The 20350-nt window shown below is 36.7% G+C and overlaps 1 protein-coding gene across 5 annotated transcripts in view; it reads left to right on the top strand.

Annotated features, from left to right (window-relative positions):
• CDH13 (cadherin 13) overlaps positions 1-20350 on the top strand; it is a 793216-nt gene that overhangs the window by 188214 nt on the left and 584652 nt on the right. For all 5 annotated transcript variants that reach the window (XR_009747137.1, XR_009747138.1, XM_061475030.1 and 2 more), the window contains exon 4: positions 14533-14649. Coding sequence is in view for 3 of the 5 variants with exons in the window: in XM_061475030.1 (XP_061331014.1) it covers positions 14533-14649 (117 nt within the window). In the remaining 2 variants the exon portion in view is untranslated. The remainder of the gene's footprint in view (positions 1-14532; positions 14650-20350) is intronic.

The raw sequence follows: 20350 nt of genomic DNA, 5'->3' as shown, positions 1-20350 counted from the left end.
TTTTTGTCTCTTCACTGGTGAGATGGTAAATGAACATGGGAAGATGCCATTGTCCATTGTGATACTGAAATATCCTATTAATTATCAGTGTTAAGTTGCTCAAGCACTTTCATTAGTTATTATGGCAAAACAATTCCCCAGGGTGAGATATATTTATATAACAAATTCCTCTAAAGCTGAATCAACCGTAAATGGATTATGCAAACTTGTTTCCTTTCTTGTAGATAAATTGTTTTACAGAAGTGCTCATTATGAGAAAGTTCCTTGCCCACTGTAGTACTTTATCAGGACAGAATAATCTACAGCTCCAGTTTCAATAGTAAAAAGACACCATTCTTTAATATGAATGCAGCTCTTAATCTTAGCTCAAGATGTTGGTTATTTTTTTTTTCCCTGCCTTCTTTAAAAGGCAGGCAAAGGACGGCAATTTGTAAGCTTGTATTCCTTAAGCCAAATTTCTGTATGCAGCTATGAAGGGAGCGATGTGCTATTAAAAATGGATGAGCATGATCTGACTGAGGTGTGTGTTACAGAAAGGAGGGAGGAAAAAAGTGATTCTTTGTTATTTAAGAAATTGTTAAGTCTTTATGCAAACACTGAAAGTCTGCAGTGGAGAGCTTTGGTTTTACTGAAGACTTTTTTTGCTAAAATCAAAATTTATAACTTTGTTTATTAATCAAATAGATATTCACTGTTTGAATATTTCATTATTTACACTTTGACATTTGACTGAATATTGAGAGAAGTGCTCAGAGTGTGACACCAGTTCTGGCTGGTTTTGCGGAATGCCTTTACTAGGATTTATGAGATTGGCTGTTAAACTGTAAGCAAGGATTTTGCATACATATTTCACATCACTCAATGCTGTTTCTGCTAGCAGAAGGATTTGATCATAATCATGGGTTAGTCATAGTTCATCCAGAACTAAGCCTGTTTTAAACACCAGTGACACAAATATTTTGCATTGGTGTCAGGCTTTAGCTGCTAGGCACACTTGCTGTCACTTGGCAATCTCACTGGCATTAGTTTCTAGCATTGCTGCTGGCTTGCAAGGGAGTACCATGACAGTCAGAGACTTTACTTAATTAGTAGTGGGATGAGGTGTAACTGTTGACTGTTAACAACTGTCACTAGAAATCAGACCCAGAAATTTTATCTTCGAATATCACACAATTTAGCAGAAAACTCATATTTGCTTTCTTCTGTGGGAATGGTTTTACTGTCCATTAGTCCTTGCAGTCTGGGTTTAAATATTTACAGGGAAAAAAAATATGTTACTGTAATTTTCTTAGTTGCCCTCTATTGTTTTAGCACTATTTCTTCCTTCAGAGTTTGTTTGGTTTGTTTTTCATTACTTTGGCTATGTTTTTAATGTAGGCTTTATAGTTTGTAGAACTAGCGTGGATCTCATTCTGAGAGTGTGCTCAGTAACATAGTTTTACCATACATGGCTCTCTTTGACTGAAAGAAGGAGCCTCCACTAATAAAATTCTATATTTAGTTTTGAACCACTGATTTTGCTTTTATAAACTGTTGTATACAATAGAAAAATCATTCTTCTAAGTGGAGAAACAGGCAAATACAAGTAGTTCCTTTACAGAAGCCAAAAGGTGTGAACTTCTGTTTCTCCTACTGATAATATCAGCAGAAATAGCACACTACTGTATTTCTCTATAGTCTGCTATGAAATACTAGTGAATACTTTTTTCAACTTTATTGAATAATACTTGGCTCTTGCTATCAATATGAACAAGACTACTTGCTTCTCTTTCTTTACTTGCTCAAATTTCTGAAAAAGGCCAATAATTAATTACTTGACTCTCCATGACTTTTTTCTGATTTAACTACTTGTTCTTTAATCTATGAAAGTACTAATCCCTGGAAAGTACTATTGGACAGAAGAGAAAACCATTTTTACTATGTAGATAACTAGTAAAATGAATTACTGCACAGGTTCCATTTCATTCCATAGCAAGATTATCCAAGCCTCCATCTTGTATTGTCTTCATGTTTCTTCTTTTCAGACAAGTAAACTTCCTAGGCAATGCTCTCCACTGATTCCATGTGATTCCTTTTTCAAAATTTTGGTTTTTTGTTTGTTTTTTGTTTTTGCAATTTATGCCACTAGTTCTTCAAGTGACACATGCATTGCTTCCCCTGTCAAGTCATTCAGATCAGAGATAACCTTTTTTTTCATCTCATGCTGTAAATGCAATAAATCAAATCCTTGCCAAAAGCAAGTTTTGAATTTTCTATCATGAAATTTGCATTTCATGCTCTGTTGCTTATTCATAGAAGCCATCCAATCTGAAGAGAAAAATAAATCCACATGACTTGTGTAACTAATACAGACAAATGTTTCTAAGCAACTGCCTGAGCAATCTGAAGATCAAAAATTACTCATCTGAGAAACTTGCGTATAATGGTAGATAATGTATTTGTTCTCAGATTTCAGGGTCTGTTAATAAAGAGTCTGTAAACTGAAACAGGACCAAAAACATATCCAATTATAAATGCTTCAATTTATTAACCTGTCGCTATTAGATAAGTTCAACAAAATAAAGCTATTTTACTATGCTTCACTGTGAAATGGTCAGACAATAACAACCAGAACCTTAGGTGACATGCTGATAGTTTGTAGTGTTATGTTCAGATACCAAAGGGAGTGGTGCAAAGAAAGTTGAATAACACAGAGTAGAATTAATTTTCTTAGGTTCCATGGAAATACTGTACTTCGTAGAAGCAACATGCTGTGCACAATCTGATACACACAATGGGTCTTTGGTTACATTTTGAGGCAGAACATTTGTACTTGGCATGTGTGACAAGAACTGACAAATTCATCTTACAAATTCATAAAGCCATTTAAATACAGTCCAGTCTGGGGCTAGCTGCTTGATAGATAATTATAAGGAGTAGAGAGAGTCTGCTGATTTAGCTCAAGCTGTGAGAACTCAGGTTTTTTTATTCTCGAATTGTCCTGTTTAAATTCCAATATGTCAGTAAAGGCAGCAGACATCGCAGGTCTGACTTTAATGACTTCAGTGACTTTGGGAGCAAGGCAATGCGTATAGATAAAAATAAAACTTATCTGACAGAACTGAAAAAAAATGAAATATGAACAAAAAAGTGAAGTGGAAATTAAGGGTTGATATACCCTGTTTTAGGCAAAGCCCCATTTTTTGGATGCACTTGAATGTATCACTTCCTTCTGAAAAAGACATCAGATTAAAAATCAAGATATCTGAGTAGAGGTGCTTTAGATCTGTGGGATATAAGTGCTAAAATAATATGATTCATTGGAAGGTCTCTTGAAGTAATTAATAGAACAATGCTGAATCTGTCTTCTCTGCCCCTTGTGAGTGCTTTGACCGCTGACTTATTCAGTCACACCTTTGTAGTCAATAAGGAGCTATGAAGTGCTCCAACACTGCCCTGACAGTTTTGGATTATCACTTCTTTCTAATAAACTTGGAGGCTGCTTCTAAATGACTGGAAATCCAGAGCAGGAATTCCATGGCCAATGCTAGAAAGACAGTAGTAGGAGTAACAGTGGTGTTGCCAAACAGGTGGCATGCAGGCTGGGAGTCAGGATGAATCTGTTTTCTCTTGGTAAGGAAACTTCAATAAAACCTGTTTACTTGTTGTGTGCAGGGAGTGACTGTTCTCATCCCGTGAGGACACTCAGTTAAAAGTCAGCAGGTGTCAAGTAGGGAATATAAATAATTCTATGCTATTATGTCTGCATGTTGTTAGGGTCAAATGCTCAGACCCAAATGTAAATTTTAATGAGGCACAGTACTGAGCTATCAATGTCACACTTCATGTATTGTACTCCAGTTTCAGCAGCTATAATCCAGACAAAAAAAACTTAAAACCATTGTAAACTGTACCTCCTGCCATTGTAGGCTCTTTTTCCTGAAATATGTGGCAATTAATATTGTTAGCAGCTTGATGTTACAGCTCATGAATCATTGATCTCTTCCAGTATAGCAATTAATTTGCTTCTGATTCCTGACAGGTACATTCTTTGAATTTCCTGAATTAGACTTAATTGTCAGCATGTGATTAAGGAGAAATGTGAGGATCCATTGAGATCTCCAAGCCTATGTCTGAGTCTCCATCTTTCATGTTTCACTTTTCTTTTGGAAATGTTCTGCAAAAGAGCCGATCTTTGATTTCTCACCCCAAAATAGATATGGGAAAAATCAAAAACAATATTGCTATTTCTAACTAGCATATTTTACAAGTTCTGTGGAAGTTGGATCTAGAAGTAAAATTTGCGTGAATGACTGGGGTTTTTTACGTGTCTTAGTAGTCATACTTTTGAAAACTTGATTTAATGCTTGTGAATTTTTGGATACCTCTTATCTGAGTTAGAACTTCACCTGCATACTCTCCAATAATAGTATGTGGGTCATTGAGACTGTCCAGACTAAGGAAAGGTTGAGAATTTAATTGGGTCGCTACGATGGGGAATGAATAACATAGGTCATGTTCAAATCATGTATTTTATCTTTGACAAATGCAGTTGGATTTGACTACAACTCCTGTACCACACAGATAGATAGCAATAAGAACTTGTCCACAAGACACTGCAATACTGTCTCTTTATTTTTATCACAGAATAGAATTAGGCTTCAGGTATCCGACAGTTACTCTCTGTTAATTTGTTTGTATTGAAGAGTAAAAATACAGCCCTAGTTGTGAAGTGGATTAATACACTACAATTTCAGCTCTTTGGACTCAGTTAATGCCTGTTAATTAATTTGTTCTGAGTAGCTGGACAAAGTGGTGAAGTGGATTAATGCACTAACATTTCAGCTCTTTCAACCAACTTACAAATCTAGCTTGGTGAATGCAGTTTTTTTTTTGTAGCCTGGATGTAAGCGGGCATTTTGTCTTCATCACAGACTACCACTTCATTTGTCAGTCTGGCAGCTCCTGTATACGAAGGCACAATAAACCAGCTTTGTAGAGCACCACACATGCACAGTCAAGTCTAAGAGAATATACCCAGACTATTGTGCAGATCTGTAATCTAAACATAATTCATTCCTGCTTTGCTGTCCTATATAGCAAATTATTTTTGCTAGGAGTTAATACAGCCCTGATCTAATGGAGGAAGGAAGTGGTGCAGGCGCATGAGTGCCACATTACATTCCATTCATGCAAGAGTGTACCAATACTAATGGAAAGAAAAGTACTGAAACTCCCTCACAGTTAATCTGTACTTGATTACTGCAACAAGAAACAGACTTCTCAGATTCTTAATCAAAAGGGTTTTGTTTTTCAGCATGAAGCAACTGGCAACTTTTCTCTTTTTTCTTTTCTTTTTTTTTTTTTTTTTTTCTCTTTTTTTTTTTTTTACCCATGCTGAGGTCTCCTATATGCAATCTCTGCTGTGCAAAAACTATGATTCATCTTGGTACGTTCAACTGACTGCACATACACAGTGCATATTGCCAAAATGTATGGGGTAGGGTTGTAGGACACACAGTCCATGTCTGCTTAGTGATCCTCCCCACAGCCTCCCCTGGGTTTTGTGAAATCTCACACCAAAGGCTAAATTCCCGTCCCACATGAGAATTATACAGCATGGGAAAATAAGAGGTTTTTCTGGACAGTCAGGATTACTGATGTATTGTGAGATAAGGAAGAGATAATGTTTAATATGCATATCAGTCCAACAGGAAGAATTAATTCTCATTTTAAATAATGATATCTTCTTATTTAAAGTGAGAAACAATGACATGGAAGCTTTGGAACCCCTGGATCTGTTGGTAGCTTAAGGGTCTTTCTGTTGTCCTGCTTCGAGTTGCTGCCTTCACCAATGCCACTGTTTGACAGAATTTGTACATTCCTTGAATTGCCTTGGCTGGCTGCACATTGAGAAGATGGCTGGGGAGGGGAAAGCAGGGTCATGGATATGTTCTGTCGTGATTTCATCAGCTGTAGACTGATCTATTGCAGGTACAAATCTGTCTGCTGACGTATTTTGTGCATCTCATGTCAGCTTCCAATAAGAAAATCAAGGTCTAAAATATGGTATTGTGAGGAATTGCTGTTACTTTTCTTGTCTTGAATAAGTGAAGAAGCTTCACCAAAAGAGTTCCCAAATGTACCAGGATTTGAGAAATCTTGATACTGGCTTTGCTTTTTGGTAAGGGAATGGAACTGATTATCTGATAAAGATGGGTGAAATAGGGAAACTTTGGAGTGGTAATGCCAAGACAGATTTTGCTCAAAGGGGTGGGAGAGAGAAAGAATATATAAAAAGTAGGTATTTCTGGAAACAAGAATGCAAATTTGAGATGACTTCAGTTTAGGTAGAATTCTTTTAGAATTCTTAGGTAGAATTAGGTGTTCAAAAAAACCAAATTCAAAGTAAATGTTAAGGAATAATTTTTTTCAAAAAAACAAATAAGTCTTGCAGAATTACGCTGAGACCTGGAACAAGAGAAAGTGAGGTTACTTTTAAGTGCAGGAGGTGCAGAAGAATCGTGCAGTGTTTAGAAAAGAATGGCAGGGTAAATAGTGTTTGGAGTTAGAACGTACAAGGGCGTGGAGTGACAGGACAAGGGGAATGCCTTTAAATTCAAATAGGGTAGATTTAGATAAAAAGTAAGGATGTTAAATGTTCTTCACTGCGAGTGAAACACTGGCACAGGGTGCCCAGAGTAGCTGTGGCTGTCCCATCTCTTGCAGTGTTCAAGGCCAGGTCGGACAGGGCTTGGAGTAACCTGGTCTAGTGGAAGGTGTCCTTGACCATGGCAGGGGGTGGAAGTGGATGAGTTTTAAGGTCCCTTCCAAACCAAACCATTCTGTGATTCTATAAGATGAGGGTTTGTTTTGTTGAAGAAATGGAGATGATGAAGAAACTGAGAGATAACATGGAATATGTGGCAATAGAGCTTTAAAAATTTGCTGAGGAGCAGGACTGAGAAGGTTTTAATTGTAATCACAGCTGGGAGCCTTGTAAGGGGTACGAAGAAGTGTATTTTATGCATCCATTCAGAAATGGGATGAGGACTGCAGCTACTAGATCTAGTAAAAGGTACACACGATTATTATTACTTCAGGGCATCATGAAATTTCTTTTATGCATTGATACAATGCAATGGATTCCATAGCACTTGAGCAATTCTGAACACAGATCTAAAACATGTTCGTTTTCTGTATACTTATAGCTGACTGCCCTGCAGCAAGGTATAGAAAGCTTTTTTTTTTCCAAAGCAGGGCAATTTCTGCTACAAACAAGTTTTATTTTACATATGAAATGTTTTTTTACTAGACATTGCCCTTATATGCTAGCAGTAAAACATGGAACATCTTGTTCATGGCTGCTTGTGTTTTCCACACTCGGAGTTCTCAATTGCCTGCTACTGATCCATACATGTTGTGGCCTTATAACAGTTACTACCCCCCAAAAAGTTTCATCTTTGATTAATTTACTATGCCCTAAAATTGAATATGTGTTGTATGTGTTCTTTCTCATTTCCGCTCTGGAAATCAGGGTGTTTTCAACATGTGTGAAGCTTGCTGGGTGCTAAAGGGAAGCCCTCACTTTTTGAGTTCCTCCAATATGAGTGAAGAAAGGAATCCACTCAGTGGACTCAGCAGGAATATTAAGAGTAAGAAGTTAAGGCTTTGTGTCCATGCTGTGCAATGAATTTTCCATGTATCTTTGGTTAAGCCTCAAAGGGATCAGATTTGTGAAACATTTTTCTTCAGAACTCCTCTATGCATCTGGTACTATTTTCAATAGCAGTTTGGTATCTAACCCAATGGGATATACTTTTGTTTAAAGGAAAAAGAAAAAAAACCAAAAATTACCAACTGTTTTCAAGGCAATTTTTTGTTACAGGACACTTTTCTAAGTCTTGTCTGCTTTGGCAATTGCATCAGCAAGTGCTTTCCTTATTTATGCTACATTTACCTAAGGTGCTGAAGGCGGGGAGGCGTCTTTAAGAATTTTTTTTTTTTTTTTTTTTCTGGTATGCTGTAAAAGCAGCCTTTTGTTTGCAAAAGCAGTTTTTGTTTGCGTTGTGACCAGTGTAAACACACTAGAGATGAGGAGAATGATATTTTTAATGGGGATAAGTGGTGTGTTAGTGTATCCTGGTGAAGACAGAGACAGAAGGTCAACCATTGTCTTGTCTTTAAGACCATATTTACAATGCTGTTTGACAGATGCAGTCAGTCAGAGCATATTTGGCTGTGTATAAGGGATACATCATTATATTTAATGAGCAGTGTAGAACCAATATGAGATTTCCCGAAAGAAGGGATGATTCACATACGGTTCAAATGAAAAAGACACTAACTAAATGATGACAAGAAAAGTCTGAAATGTTAATTTAAAAAGGGAATAGGCGCTTGGCTGTCATTTCTGTATTATTCTCAGAACAGGTAACTCCCGTGGTTAATGTGTATGGAAGGAAAGTTAATGGCATTTAGTCCATTATCATCTTAGAAAAACTTTTCCCTGACACAAAATAAGGCAGGTGTGAAGATAAATGAAACTTGGAATAGAAACAGGACTTTTCCAACACAAAAGATGCTGCAGAGGTTCAAGGCAATAATGGAATTTATCATTTCTCAAAGCAAAAGTTCAGATTTGTCTCCAAGATACCTGACATTTTGTCATATATGCATTACAAAAGTACTTTATGATAAATTTACATTAAAATAGTAATGATTTACACATGATCAAATAATTTAAAAAAGAATAATTATTTTTTTCCTAATACGTTTTCTTGACTCCCTAAAGATAAAGGCAGCCTCCATCCTATATACTATAGCACAGCTAGATGAATTGCACAGAAGCAAAGCTGTAGTCTGTGTCTATTAAGTTAATGGGTGTATTGGTTAAGCAGTGCACGTATGTGTCTCTTTATTTGTATAACAATTATAATAGTAGGAACATCCAGCCTAATTAAAACAAGTTCCACCCACAATTTCCATTACCCAGATGTTATATCTGACTATGCTTCACAAGCCTGGAAGCTTATGTTCTCTGAAATACCTGATTCCCCTTAGCATGCTAGATTTTAGCTGGATTTGTTTTTCTAAAGTATACTTTAGGGTGACATTTACAGCATTGAGGACAGCCTACTTTTGAGCAGATGTTTGTGTGTATGCCATTGACCTTTATAATTCTTAATTCACTGAGTTAATTATTTGTTTAAACAGTTTTTCTCTAACTTACAAGTAAAGTTCCAGCACATTTCTTAGATTTTCATATCATAAACAATGTGAGAAAGTGTTTTCCTCTTTTGACACATTTTAGAAAAATCTCACTATTAGTACTTCTGATGATAACAATATTCTGGCGATAGAAACAATGTAGATAAAGCAACTGTTGCAGCACAATTGTGAAATTTCAGCTGAGAATTATATGAAAATTATTTTTTCTTAAATTGATCTACATGCTGTTTTAGTTTTTCAGTTTTATGTAGTGATGTTATGTTGTAGGAAGACCGATATACTGCTGAATATCACATCCCATGCGCTATTTCAGAGGAATATTGCTTGCAACAAGTATCCAATTAATTTTGTTTATCTTTTGGTTTTGGATCTGACTCCAGTTTATGCCAGCAAGCTTAGTATATGAAAACAACCAAATGGCATGAAACTCAACCATTTCTCTGGCCACCAGAGTAGATTATAGATTGCCACTCCAGCGAGGTTTCAAGCCCTTATTGTGACAAATCAATACCAGTATTCAGCCACCTTATTCCCATGACAAGTTCTAATGAAATTTTCTTTGCTAAGAGTAATGGTGTCTGCTACTGGGTAGTGACTAGTCCATTCATTCAGATAATCAAGTACTGTAATGCTCTCAAGAACCCCTGGTAAAAAATAAAGAAAAAAGAAAACAGGGTGGCGAGTTCTCAAGGAATCTGGGGAAATTGCAACTCACATATCAGCATAGTTTGGGCAAATTGGCATCTTTCAATAGCAGCCTAACTTAAATGCTGGGAAAAATGAAGAGGCTGTTTGTTGCTTGCTTAATGTGAATAGGGAGTCAAGGTTTATTGACAGTGAATCAGCGTATTGGGTGCTGAACTGTTGCTGTACTGATTCCACATCTAGAAAGGGAATTTAACGAAGTCAAAGATAGGGTGTAAATGCTGTTTACAAAATGGTGGTCAGTGAAATGATAGTTGGATTCTGATCACCTAACCCACTGACCACGAAAGTAGCAGCTGAAAGATGATGATCACAGATGTGATATTGAAGCAAAATAGCAAAGATAAAGAAATGATAGGATTTCTCTACAACTCTTTTGTCTTAAAAAGAAAAAAATAAATAATCAGAGATCTAGAATTCTTATTTTTGGTGCACTTTTCTGAAGAAGGCATATATTCATTATAATAGTGTCCTGAGTTCAGCAGTAGAAGTCATTTTTTCTCCTTAGTAGCTGGTGCAGTGCTATGTTTCCGACTTTCAGCCTGGGAACAATGCTGATAACACCGATGTTTTTAGTTGTTGCTAAGTAATGTTTACTCTGACGGAGGACTTTCTGAGTCTCATGGTCTGCCAGGGAGGAGGGGAGGCCAGGAGGAAGCAGAGACAGGACACCTGACCCAAACTAGCCAAAGGGGTATTCCATACCACAGCATGTCATGCCAGGGATGTAACTGAGAGTTACCCGGAAGGGCTGGGAGACTGTGGGCTTGGAGGAGGTATCGGTCGGTGCTCGGTAGGGTGGGGTGGGGTGAGTCATCGTTTGGCTGGTGCTGAGGTGTTGTTTTTTCTTCTCTTGATATTTCCCTTATCATTATTATTATTGGTGGCAGCAGCAGTGATTTGTGTTATACCTTAGTTACTAAACTGTTCTTAACCCGTGGGAGTTGCATTCTTTTCGATTCTCCTCTCTGTCCCTCTGGGAGTAAGGGGAGGGCAAGGGGGGGGGGGGGGGAGTGAGTGAATGAGCTGTCTGACTGGGTTTAAACCATGCGAAATAGATATATTTTACATTTTACATTTTGCATGTGGTTGATGATTCTGGACATGAGGTTCCTCTTATACAAAGCAGCAGGCATGAGAAAAGCCGATGGTAATCACAGCCACAGGCTGCCTGGGTGTTGGGTCAATCCCATCCATCTGAGACGTGCCATTCTAAGATCTCCAGACTCCTGGCACATAAATACTTGTCTGGAATTGTGGCTGCTACAAAGACATGGTAGGTTCTATAGCATTTGATCAGCAGATTCCAGTAAAGATAACTGAAAACTCCTTTGTGGGTTTCACTTTTGTCAAGGGGCAAAAGAAAAGTCCTGTTATAATGCTAGCCTGGTATTCTAGGGAAATTTGAAGCAAAACTACCAACTCTGTCTGGGGTAATTTAATATCCTTTGTGAGTTGCTTCTTCAAGAAATTAAATATGTGAATTCAGTAAGAATTATTATATATGCAATATATCTACCATAAATGAGAATCTTTCCAATGTTTTAACTGTTTAATCAGGTGCTAAGCACACAGAAATACAGATTCCTTGGCTTCTGTCTTATGTACTGGTTGAGGATTAAGCTGTCATTTGCAGGTGCTTGCAACTAAGTAAAACGTTCTTTTTCCCTGTTCTTTAGAAATGGGAAAATCATCATGGTAACCACAATAGCAGTGAATTATTAAATGTGTTGGTGAAGTACTCTTGACCTTGTCTTTCTTTCTCTTTACCTGCGTTCCACAGTGATGCTTTTGGCTGCTCATTTAATCAGTCATGTTGTTGTTAGACACCAGGGGATGAGGAGAAAGTGAGAAATCATAATGAAGATATCATTATTTAAAAAACAGCAGTAAGATTTGAAGAATAAACAGTGTGAAACATACTCAGAGAAGTGCTTACAGTTCTGTTCCCAGTCTGCAGAAACTTTCTGCTCCACGAAACAGACTTATTGTTTTAGAAACAAAACCAAACAAATAATACTATTTTATTTGTTCCAAAGTCGTTCTCAGAAATAAGGATTTGAAGGCCATAAGTTGTACCACCCTGCTTTTTTTAGAGCTTTACTTCTTCGTATTAATGACAATTAATGCAGAGTTGACCATGGAATATAGTTTGGTTTTTACTCCCATTTGTGGACCTTCAGAGAAAGTGTGAGGGTAACCTGTCATAAGAAAATGACGAATTAATTGCTTATGGGTCTATGACTACCAAAATTGTGAGAGGTAGATATTGAAAATCTGAAAATTCCTTTTACTCCTCAAACTAGTAAGGAAAGAAAAATGGAACATTGAAGGTCAGGTTGGATGGGGGCCTGAGGAACCTGATTTGGTAGAAAATGTCCCTACTCATTTCAGGGGCATCGGACTAGATGACCTCTAAAGGTCCATTCCAATCCAAACCACAGGGAGATGCAAATCTGAATGTCTTGCCCATTTCCAAAGAGCCCTGTATCTGGGAGCTCTTTCCATTTTCACGAGCTGAAGGGCAACCAAGAAAATAGGAGTTAGCGCAAGTGAAAATTGTAATGAGTTGAGCACTGCTGCTGCTAAGCTGAAGAACTGATAGTTCCTTTTAGACACATTGGGAGTCACTTTTACTCTCCTTAGAAATGTCATAGACACACGCCAGCCACACTGTCTGCTGTGTTTACAGTGTAAGTGATTTTGAAAGCTTACTGCTCGGTGCATTTGCCTTTGAAAATAATTCAGCTCTTTCCTTTTTATTTGACACTTCAAATGTTTTTATCTTGAACTTTTTCATGAATTTTTATTAAGGAAAATTCTTTTGGGAGAGGAATTGAAAGACAAAAATAGGGACCCAAGTGGCCCGCAGGCTGAAAGTTTAGAGAGAAGTGTCAAAGCCTTTGGGAGAGATGGGAACTCTGTTATCAGGGTGAGCCTCAAGAAGTTACGAAAATTGGCAAAATTGTGAGAAGGAATTCTCTGCATGGCTCCCACTGCTGTTTGACTTTATGATGACTAAAGCTAACTGTTGAAAACCAGAGTTTCCCTTGCTGCTGTTTGTTGTCAACTTTGAAGAGTGATGCTAAAGCTAGTAGAGCAGTGTTTTGGTGATGATAGGCTCATTAGGTGGGAGGCACCCATATTGATGGCAGCAGGGGCAGCCTGTGGATTTCTTGACTGATGGATATCCAGATTGTGGCACTAAGAAAGCTCAGTCAACTTTACAGTTTTATAAAAATACAGCCAAGGGATGCAGCTCTCCTTTTGTAATAAAGTAGCAGCTGTTAAAACAGTAATGTGGATTCCAGAACTGATTGAGAAGCTTAGGTTTTTGGAGTTTCTGCATTAAGAGAGCAGAGAAAAGTGTTACCTGTAGCATGTAACTACCTTATTGGAATTAGGCTTTTAATTTAACCTATGATTTCTTTTGTAAAACTGTCACAACAACCTGAATGAATAGTAGCGATTTAAATCTTTCAGTTTCATAATTCCCAGCACAGTACAGATTTGTTCCTGGTGTTTGCTGTGTGTGGAATTTTTTGTTTGGTTGGTTTTATTTTCCAAAAAGGTGCCTGGATCAATGGGATTGCTCTGGGAATAAGGGAGAGGCTATTTCTGACCTTGGTAGTAACTGTGGTTGGAGAAAATTGTTGCAGAGATGGGTAGGAAGAAGCAAAACGAAGAGGGTGGTATCTGAGGAAATGCAGCTCATGCAGAGAGAGCACTGAGAAGATCAGAGAGCAGACGGGGAGGGAAGGCAGAGGTGCGATGTGCAGAGTTTTCAAGGGGCCAGAGGCCAATGTGAAGAGCTTGCTACAGCTCATAAAGTGCTGAATTGACTGAAGCTCAGTTAGAGCTAAATAATCCAGAACATGCAGCAGAAAAAGGAAGGCTTGTGTATAAACCATTTCTACTCTTGTTATTTCTGATATGATAGCATGAAGTTTCCTTTAAGGAAAAAACAAAACAACAACCAACCAACCAACCATACCGAAAACAAAACAAAACAGAGCAAAACAAAACCAAACCCAAACAGCCAACTAAAAAAAAAAAAAAAGTAGAAGTTTAGTAGTTGATATTCTAACATAAACACCTTGGTTTTGGTGTCTAGTTTTCTTTTTACATTACAAGGTTTTGGTGTTTATTGGGAGTTCATTAATGGGACAGCCTCAGCAAATTCATGTCTATATTCTGTGGGATTAAAAGCCTGGTCTGAGAAGCAATCAAATATAGATGAAACCTGAGGTGTGAAAGACATTTGAAGTGTGGTTTTTTACAGGTGTCATACACGTATTTGAGGTAAACCACACCTTGCTTAGGGTTTATTATTTAAACAGTTGTCAGGTTAGGGCAGTAGCCACATTTGCTTAGGTTTAAAAGTAGTCTACAGGAACACAAAATGAGCATGATGTGTTGACTGTTACTATAATAAGTGCAGTAACCTAACCAATTTAAATAAATAGTTTGATACGTTATCACTAGTTGCTGGAAAACATATAATACAAACCTTGAAATCTGATAGTTCATGTTAATTTTGCTTAAAAATGCAGGGAATTGAAATAACAACTGAATATTATTTTGGAAGTTTTTGTAATTGGTCATTTTGTTTTTTAGGACATTCTTAAGGTAGAAAACAACCTTGGATTTCTAAGACAAAAACGGGCTATTTTGTCATCTCCGGTATTAGTTCCTGAAAATCAAAGAGGACCGTTCCCCAGATATATTGGCAAGGTAAGTCAACAAGGAACTGGACTTAATTTTGATATCAATTAATTGATCTATTTGTCTTAAAAATTTGCAATGCCTATCATGTTGGCAGTAATATCCCATAAAACAATCAGAAACGTGAAAATGAACAGAGAGGACTGTTTTTCTGTTTCTATTGCGTAGACAGATGAAAATGGCTTTGTGTTCATGCAAACATTAAAAGAATATATTGTGGTAAAAAGCAGTAATCAGAGATATATGTTTTCATTCAGCTGCTTTCTTCAGTAGGGGTTGCTACCTACCTGTGTATCTGTGTGTTAGACTGGGCTGAAGTCTAGACCAGGAATGTTATGAAGAATATCTTACTGCATAGTGTGGATTATCTTGTTTCTATTCTAGAAACAAGACCTAGAAGGAATTCATAAGGTATTATGTGTAAAAACGTCTTTATTTGATTCCTTAGATAATTTCTAGTGTCCAAAGGCAAAATAAGTCTTTGAAAATTTTTTAGTTTTATTTTTTATTGTTTGCAAATGTCTGACATAGAAGAGGAAAGCTTTTTTCTTGTGTTTGCAGGAAACCAAATGACAGTTCTATCTGCCACTTTTCCAGAACTTCAGATAAACAGCTTTATATACCAGATATCTAAACCTAAAATACCAGTTGTGTGAATGGCTATTTAGGCACCAGAAGTTATAAGCACATTAATATATTTTTCATGTTGGCAGCTTTGGAGCAGAGACCTTTATGCATTGCTCTGACTTCAGTAGGTGTATTAATGACATGACGGCCTATGCAGCTGTGGAGTCTTTTCCTGATTCCCACCTATATGATCACTAGAGCTAAATGCACAGCTTGAGGGCAGAATTTTACTCTACAATGTGTAACTTAGCCAGCTGGCACCTAAGCAGTTTTTTTAATAATAATGAAAGTTTGGTTTCCTATCAGTAAAAGGAAAGAATAAAATATAAAAATTTCATTTTCTCCCCTTTACCTGTCAAAAATTTATGCCTATCTGATAAATTTCTATAAGTTTTTCTATCTTTCTGAAGTACTTTTTTAATGTGTCCTAAACTTTTAAAAGCTATTTCTGAACTTTTCAGTTCATGTTTCAGTGTTTGAGCATTAACAATCAGTAACTAAACATGTGGTCTGGTTTAACATAAAAGTTAAGTTTCCAGTTGCACCGTGAGTGTGCTATTTTTCCCTTTCTTCAGTAAATTACCAGTGTAGTTTATTCATCTGTCCTGACTGCCTTTAGCTTTCCAACCCATGCTACATTGCCTGGAAATGCATAAGGTTGTTTGGAAGTGATTGCAGCAGCCACTACAGTTGAACTGCTTGTTAGCACTTATGTGGGAGCAGGGCACATGCAAAAATAAGGCAGCAGGGGAGAACAATTAATGCACTTTCACAATTAGAAAACAATAACGTAAACAAAAACATATGGGGATTGTGGAGGACTTTCTTCGTGAAGGTTTGGTAATATAAACCAGGAAGGACTTATTGCATGGGACAAATGAAAAAATTGTTTTGCTTTAATTGACTACAAAAATTCAAATTAGTATTTAGCTTAACAAGGAAATACATGTGTAGAGGTTGCTCTTTGTCACTGGCTTTCTGGCATACCCGTTTAGGAATTAGATTATTGTCCTGCCACTTCCACACCCTTCATTAGGGAATCTCTTAATTAAATAACTATCAATCATAGACATGCTGTGCTTGTAGGGAGAGAAATCTCACCTTTTAGCAGAACTTAAACTTTTGCATTTTTTCTTTCATTCCTGAGGGAAAACAGCAAGATTAAAATATTTTAATAAAATGTTGGTAATATGAGCCTTTGACCAGATGGCCTAGGCTACAGCTGTTGGCTATCATTGTGTTTTGCTTACCTCTTGCTGATACAGCACAGGTATGTGATACTCAATTTTTAGTCTCTATGTTACTTTTCTGGTTTGTCCACATTAAGTAAAATGAAATACAAAGCAGTGGGATGCAGGTTTATCTTGTAATTATGGTGGCAGGTTATTTGCCATTATGCTACAGAAATGTCTCCTAAGGCTAACTTGAGAGTGGTGGTTCTATGTATCTTTTTGATGACAGTCTCCAGACAGAGTTTAACTGTGGTGATAAACTGCATGATGGTACTTTTTGAAGTTTAATCCTTACACTAATGCAGAGCTAAAAGTGCAAGAAGGTAACTGCAGAGAGGGCCAACAAGTTCCAGCTCTTCTTCCAGTCATCAGGAGAGAAGGAAATCTACAAAGTGAGAATGTTTTAATATAGACTAAAAGGATTTGCTTGGATTTTATTGATGGACATATGATGAACCCAACATTTTATTATTTAATTTAAAGGAGTTGTCCTTTATAAGAAAGAATATTTTAATTGTTGACACAGAAGATCTGGAAGCCGTGAGTGGCCTAATAAAAATTGTCGGGACTTTTTATGCTCAGTGCAAGCCAGAAGAGACTTTTTTCTTTGTTACTTGGCTCTTTTGTCCTTTTGGAAGGAGGGGGTGTTTGTTCAGATGTTTTTCATCACAGAGTGTGTGTATATTCTCTGCCCCTGCTCTGGGCTCTTGGACAGCTGGCTTCCAAATGGCAATTAGGTGGCAGAACTGACCGAACAGAAGCTCAAGAGTAAAAGCGGTGCAGGATAGCAAACAAGATAGAAATCTTGAAGATCTGTGAGGAGGTAGGGTGTTTTTTCCTCCTTCAAGCATTTAAGAATTTGAGGCAAAGAGAAGACAGCTTCTGTTAATGTAGCAATATTAAAAAACCTGAGGAGAGGATAACTGAAGATAACTGGATGGAAAAACTGCTGGAAGCTTATTATTTTTGAGTGGCTATCTGATTGAGGCTATTTATATACGATGAATTATATGCTTCGCAGAAAACAACTGTTAAGGACTGAAGATGCAGCTGGAAAAAATGCCAAACTTCAGGAAAATGTTTGAAAAAAACCTGATAGAAGTATTAAGAGATGATCATGATCCACCAATGTGTGAAGAAAACCTAGAAAGAAGGATTGTACATACTAGAGGACATGTAAATGACAACAGAGCAAACAGTGAAATATAAGCTGAATTAACAAGTGCATTTGTCCTAGTGGAAAATTAAGCAGAAAATGAGGGAATGGGGAAAACAAGAAGTGGAGGAGGAAAACGACTTAGCTTATAGCTAGGATGGGTATTCAAGTCTGGAAGATAATGGTGTGCAGTAACAGAGAACAGAATGATGTGCAGACCAGAGGAGCTATACTTAAAAGCCTTTCCAACACTAAGAGAGAGATCTATGTGTCTGCTTAACCAGCTTCTCAGTTGATAAACTTCTGAATCCCAACTCTTGGCCTGAGTCTTCATGCAAGTTACTAAAAATGATGCAGAAGCATGTGAGTGTTTCTTACTTTGGAACTAGAAGCGAGCCTGAGGTCTGAATTTTTTTTTTTTTAATATTAATTTGTTTGTTTTCAAATTGTTACTACATCAGATGTAATAAGACAGTATTAATAAATAAATCTCTTTCTAACCCAGCAAGAAAGAGACTGTGATTAGAGAAAAATCAAGTTACGGTATTAGTACAGTAAAATTGGGCAGAAATATATATGAGCTCAATTTATTCAGCCTAGTACAGTGTTTTCTGTAATTCCAGAGTGAGTCTAATGATTTAAGTGAAAGGAATACACTGGAGTAATAACTAATGGATATAAATTTTGGCTTAAGATTAGAGAAAAAATTCTAGTCCCCAGAGAAGAGGAATTAATTTCCAGCAGAAGTACTGAGGAGGGAATACAAAGTTTGATAAATATATGATCACAGTTGCATAACACAGTTGTTTCTGATCCTGAAAGAACAGACACCTGGAGGTTTCCCTCTATTCCAGTGTTCTTGAAAATGTGTAATACCCTGCTGAGTCAGACCTGAATGGACCACTGGAGATGTCAGAGTTTAGCATCTGATCAGATTCATGGCTTGCAGGAAGGAATGGCACACTTCTGACCTTCATGGAAAAATACCAACCTACCTCAGCAATGAATATGATGAAATGAACAGCACTCCATTAAATTAAAAGGCTTTCAATGCAAGAACATGAATTATTAAACTACGGCATATTAATTTTCATTAAAGGGCATGTATTTGATGTCCTAACAAACCGTTAAGTGAAAACAGCACTTCAAATTTATCTCTTTTTCTGAAAGGTTTCTCTTCGCGCTTCCTTTTTTTTTTTCTTTTTTTTTGTTTAAAATATTAGTAGTCACACAAACAATTCCAACAGAATAAATTTCTTCTCTTTAACCAAACAGAATTTTAATTGAAAGCCTTGTTAAAATACTCCTGTTTACTTAGGATCTTTAAGAAGAATCTCCTGAGCATCAGATGCCTTGGAAAACTAGCAAATAATAATAATTTACCGTTATTTTTTAGTGTTTTATGTTGTTAATAAGATCAAAAGAATTTTTAAGTATTTGTGGAATAGTTTCTAATCTAGTTACTATGGTTACAAGTTTGCTGAAGATAAAGCAGTTCTATAGCAACAATGGAATTAAATTTTCTGCCCAATATTGAAATCTCCAGTACCTAATTTCCTGCTTCATAGTAAATCATGCTAATGACTTTAAGGAGAACACCAAACAGAAGAGATCTTACACTCTGAAGTTGTTCAGCAAACCGTACTACAGTTTAACTGTCACACTGTTTATGTTAACTTTGATCTCAGAAGTTGATATCTTAAACTGTGTTACAGACAAAGGTAAAGGGGAAATCAGTTTGTCCCTGCCAGTAAATTACTTATATAGAATTACTAACATGAAAAAAAAAACCTTGGCAACTTATTTTCATTGACATAGTAATTGAATTTCAGACTGAAGTTTGAGGAAAATGTTTTCATTAACTTTAGATGCAACGGCTGTTTCACCTTTTCATAATGTGTGCAGTTTGTGTTTTGTAGGTTTTGTTTTTCTGTTTTTTTTTTTAGTATTTTTTATTTTTTCTTTAACTGGTTATAGGCTTCTTTGCAAAAACAAACCCAAAGAATCTCCCCAAAACTCCATGTGTGTTCCGGCTTCCTCGTCCCAAATAAACCCCAGGCTTGTGTTTTAAGAATCACATGTAGATTGTGATTTTACCTAGTCTTACTGAGCATACTATGAATGGAGGGTGCCATCAAGAGCAGCAGCCAGAAAGCCCCTTCTAGGAATGCAGAAAAATAGTTGCTAAATTGCTCTTCCCTGCCTTCATTCTCTATGGTTTTCATGAAACTGTACTGATTTATTGTTAACTTTAATTTTTACAGTCTTCCAAGATGATTCTATATCCTGCGATGATTAATGGAAAGTGTTTTATTATCATTGTAATCAATGATCCGTTATAGAAATAAATTTTTAATTACAGAAACCCAATTTCCTTTTGTTCTTGAAAGCTAGTCTGATCACTCTACTTTCTTTAAAATCACCTCAAAAGAGAAAAATCCCTTTCTGCCTTCAAAATGTAGCTAAAGCAAATGAAAATTCAGACAACTGTATTCTGGATTAACTTGATTTCCAATGTTCTGCAATTACATTAGCAAGAGTGTTGTTTCTTGGTTTGGTCATCATATTCTTTAAATTTTCTGTGGCTGTTTATGAAGTCATGCTAATTGTTGAAAATCATGTATTTGGGATTAAAATGCAGGAATCATGCCCTTCATACTGCATTTATACACACATACATGCTTAGAGGTGTGTA

This window comes from Pezoporus flaviventris, unplaced genomic scaffold, assembly GCF_033815535.1.
Source record: "Pezoporus flaviventris isolate CSIRO_AGI_PZ_B2104156 unplaced genomic scaffold, CSIRO_AGI_Pfla_v1 ptg000082l, whole genome shotgun sequence".
NCBI classification, from domain to species: domain Eukaryota; kingdom Metazoa; phylum Chordata; class Aves; order Psittaciformes; family Psittacidae; genus Pezoporus; species Pezoporus flaviventris.
Note: the sequence above shows the minus strand (reverse complement) of the source record. Positions and strands in the feature narration are given on the sequence as shown.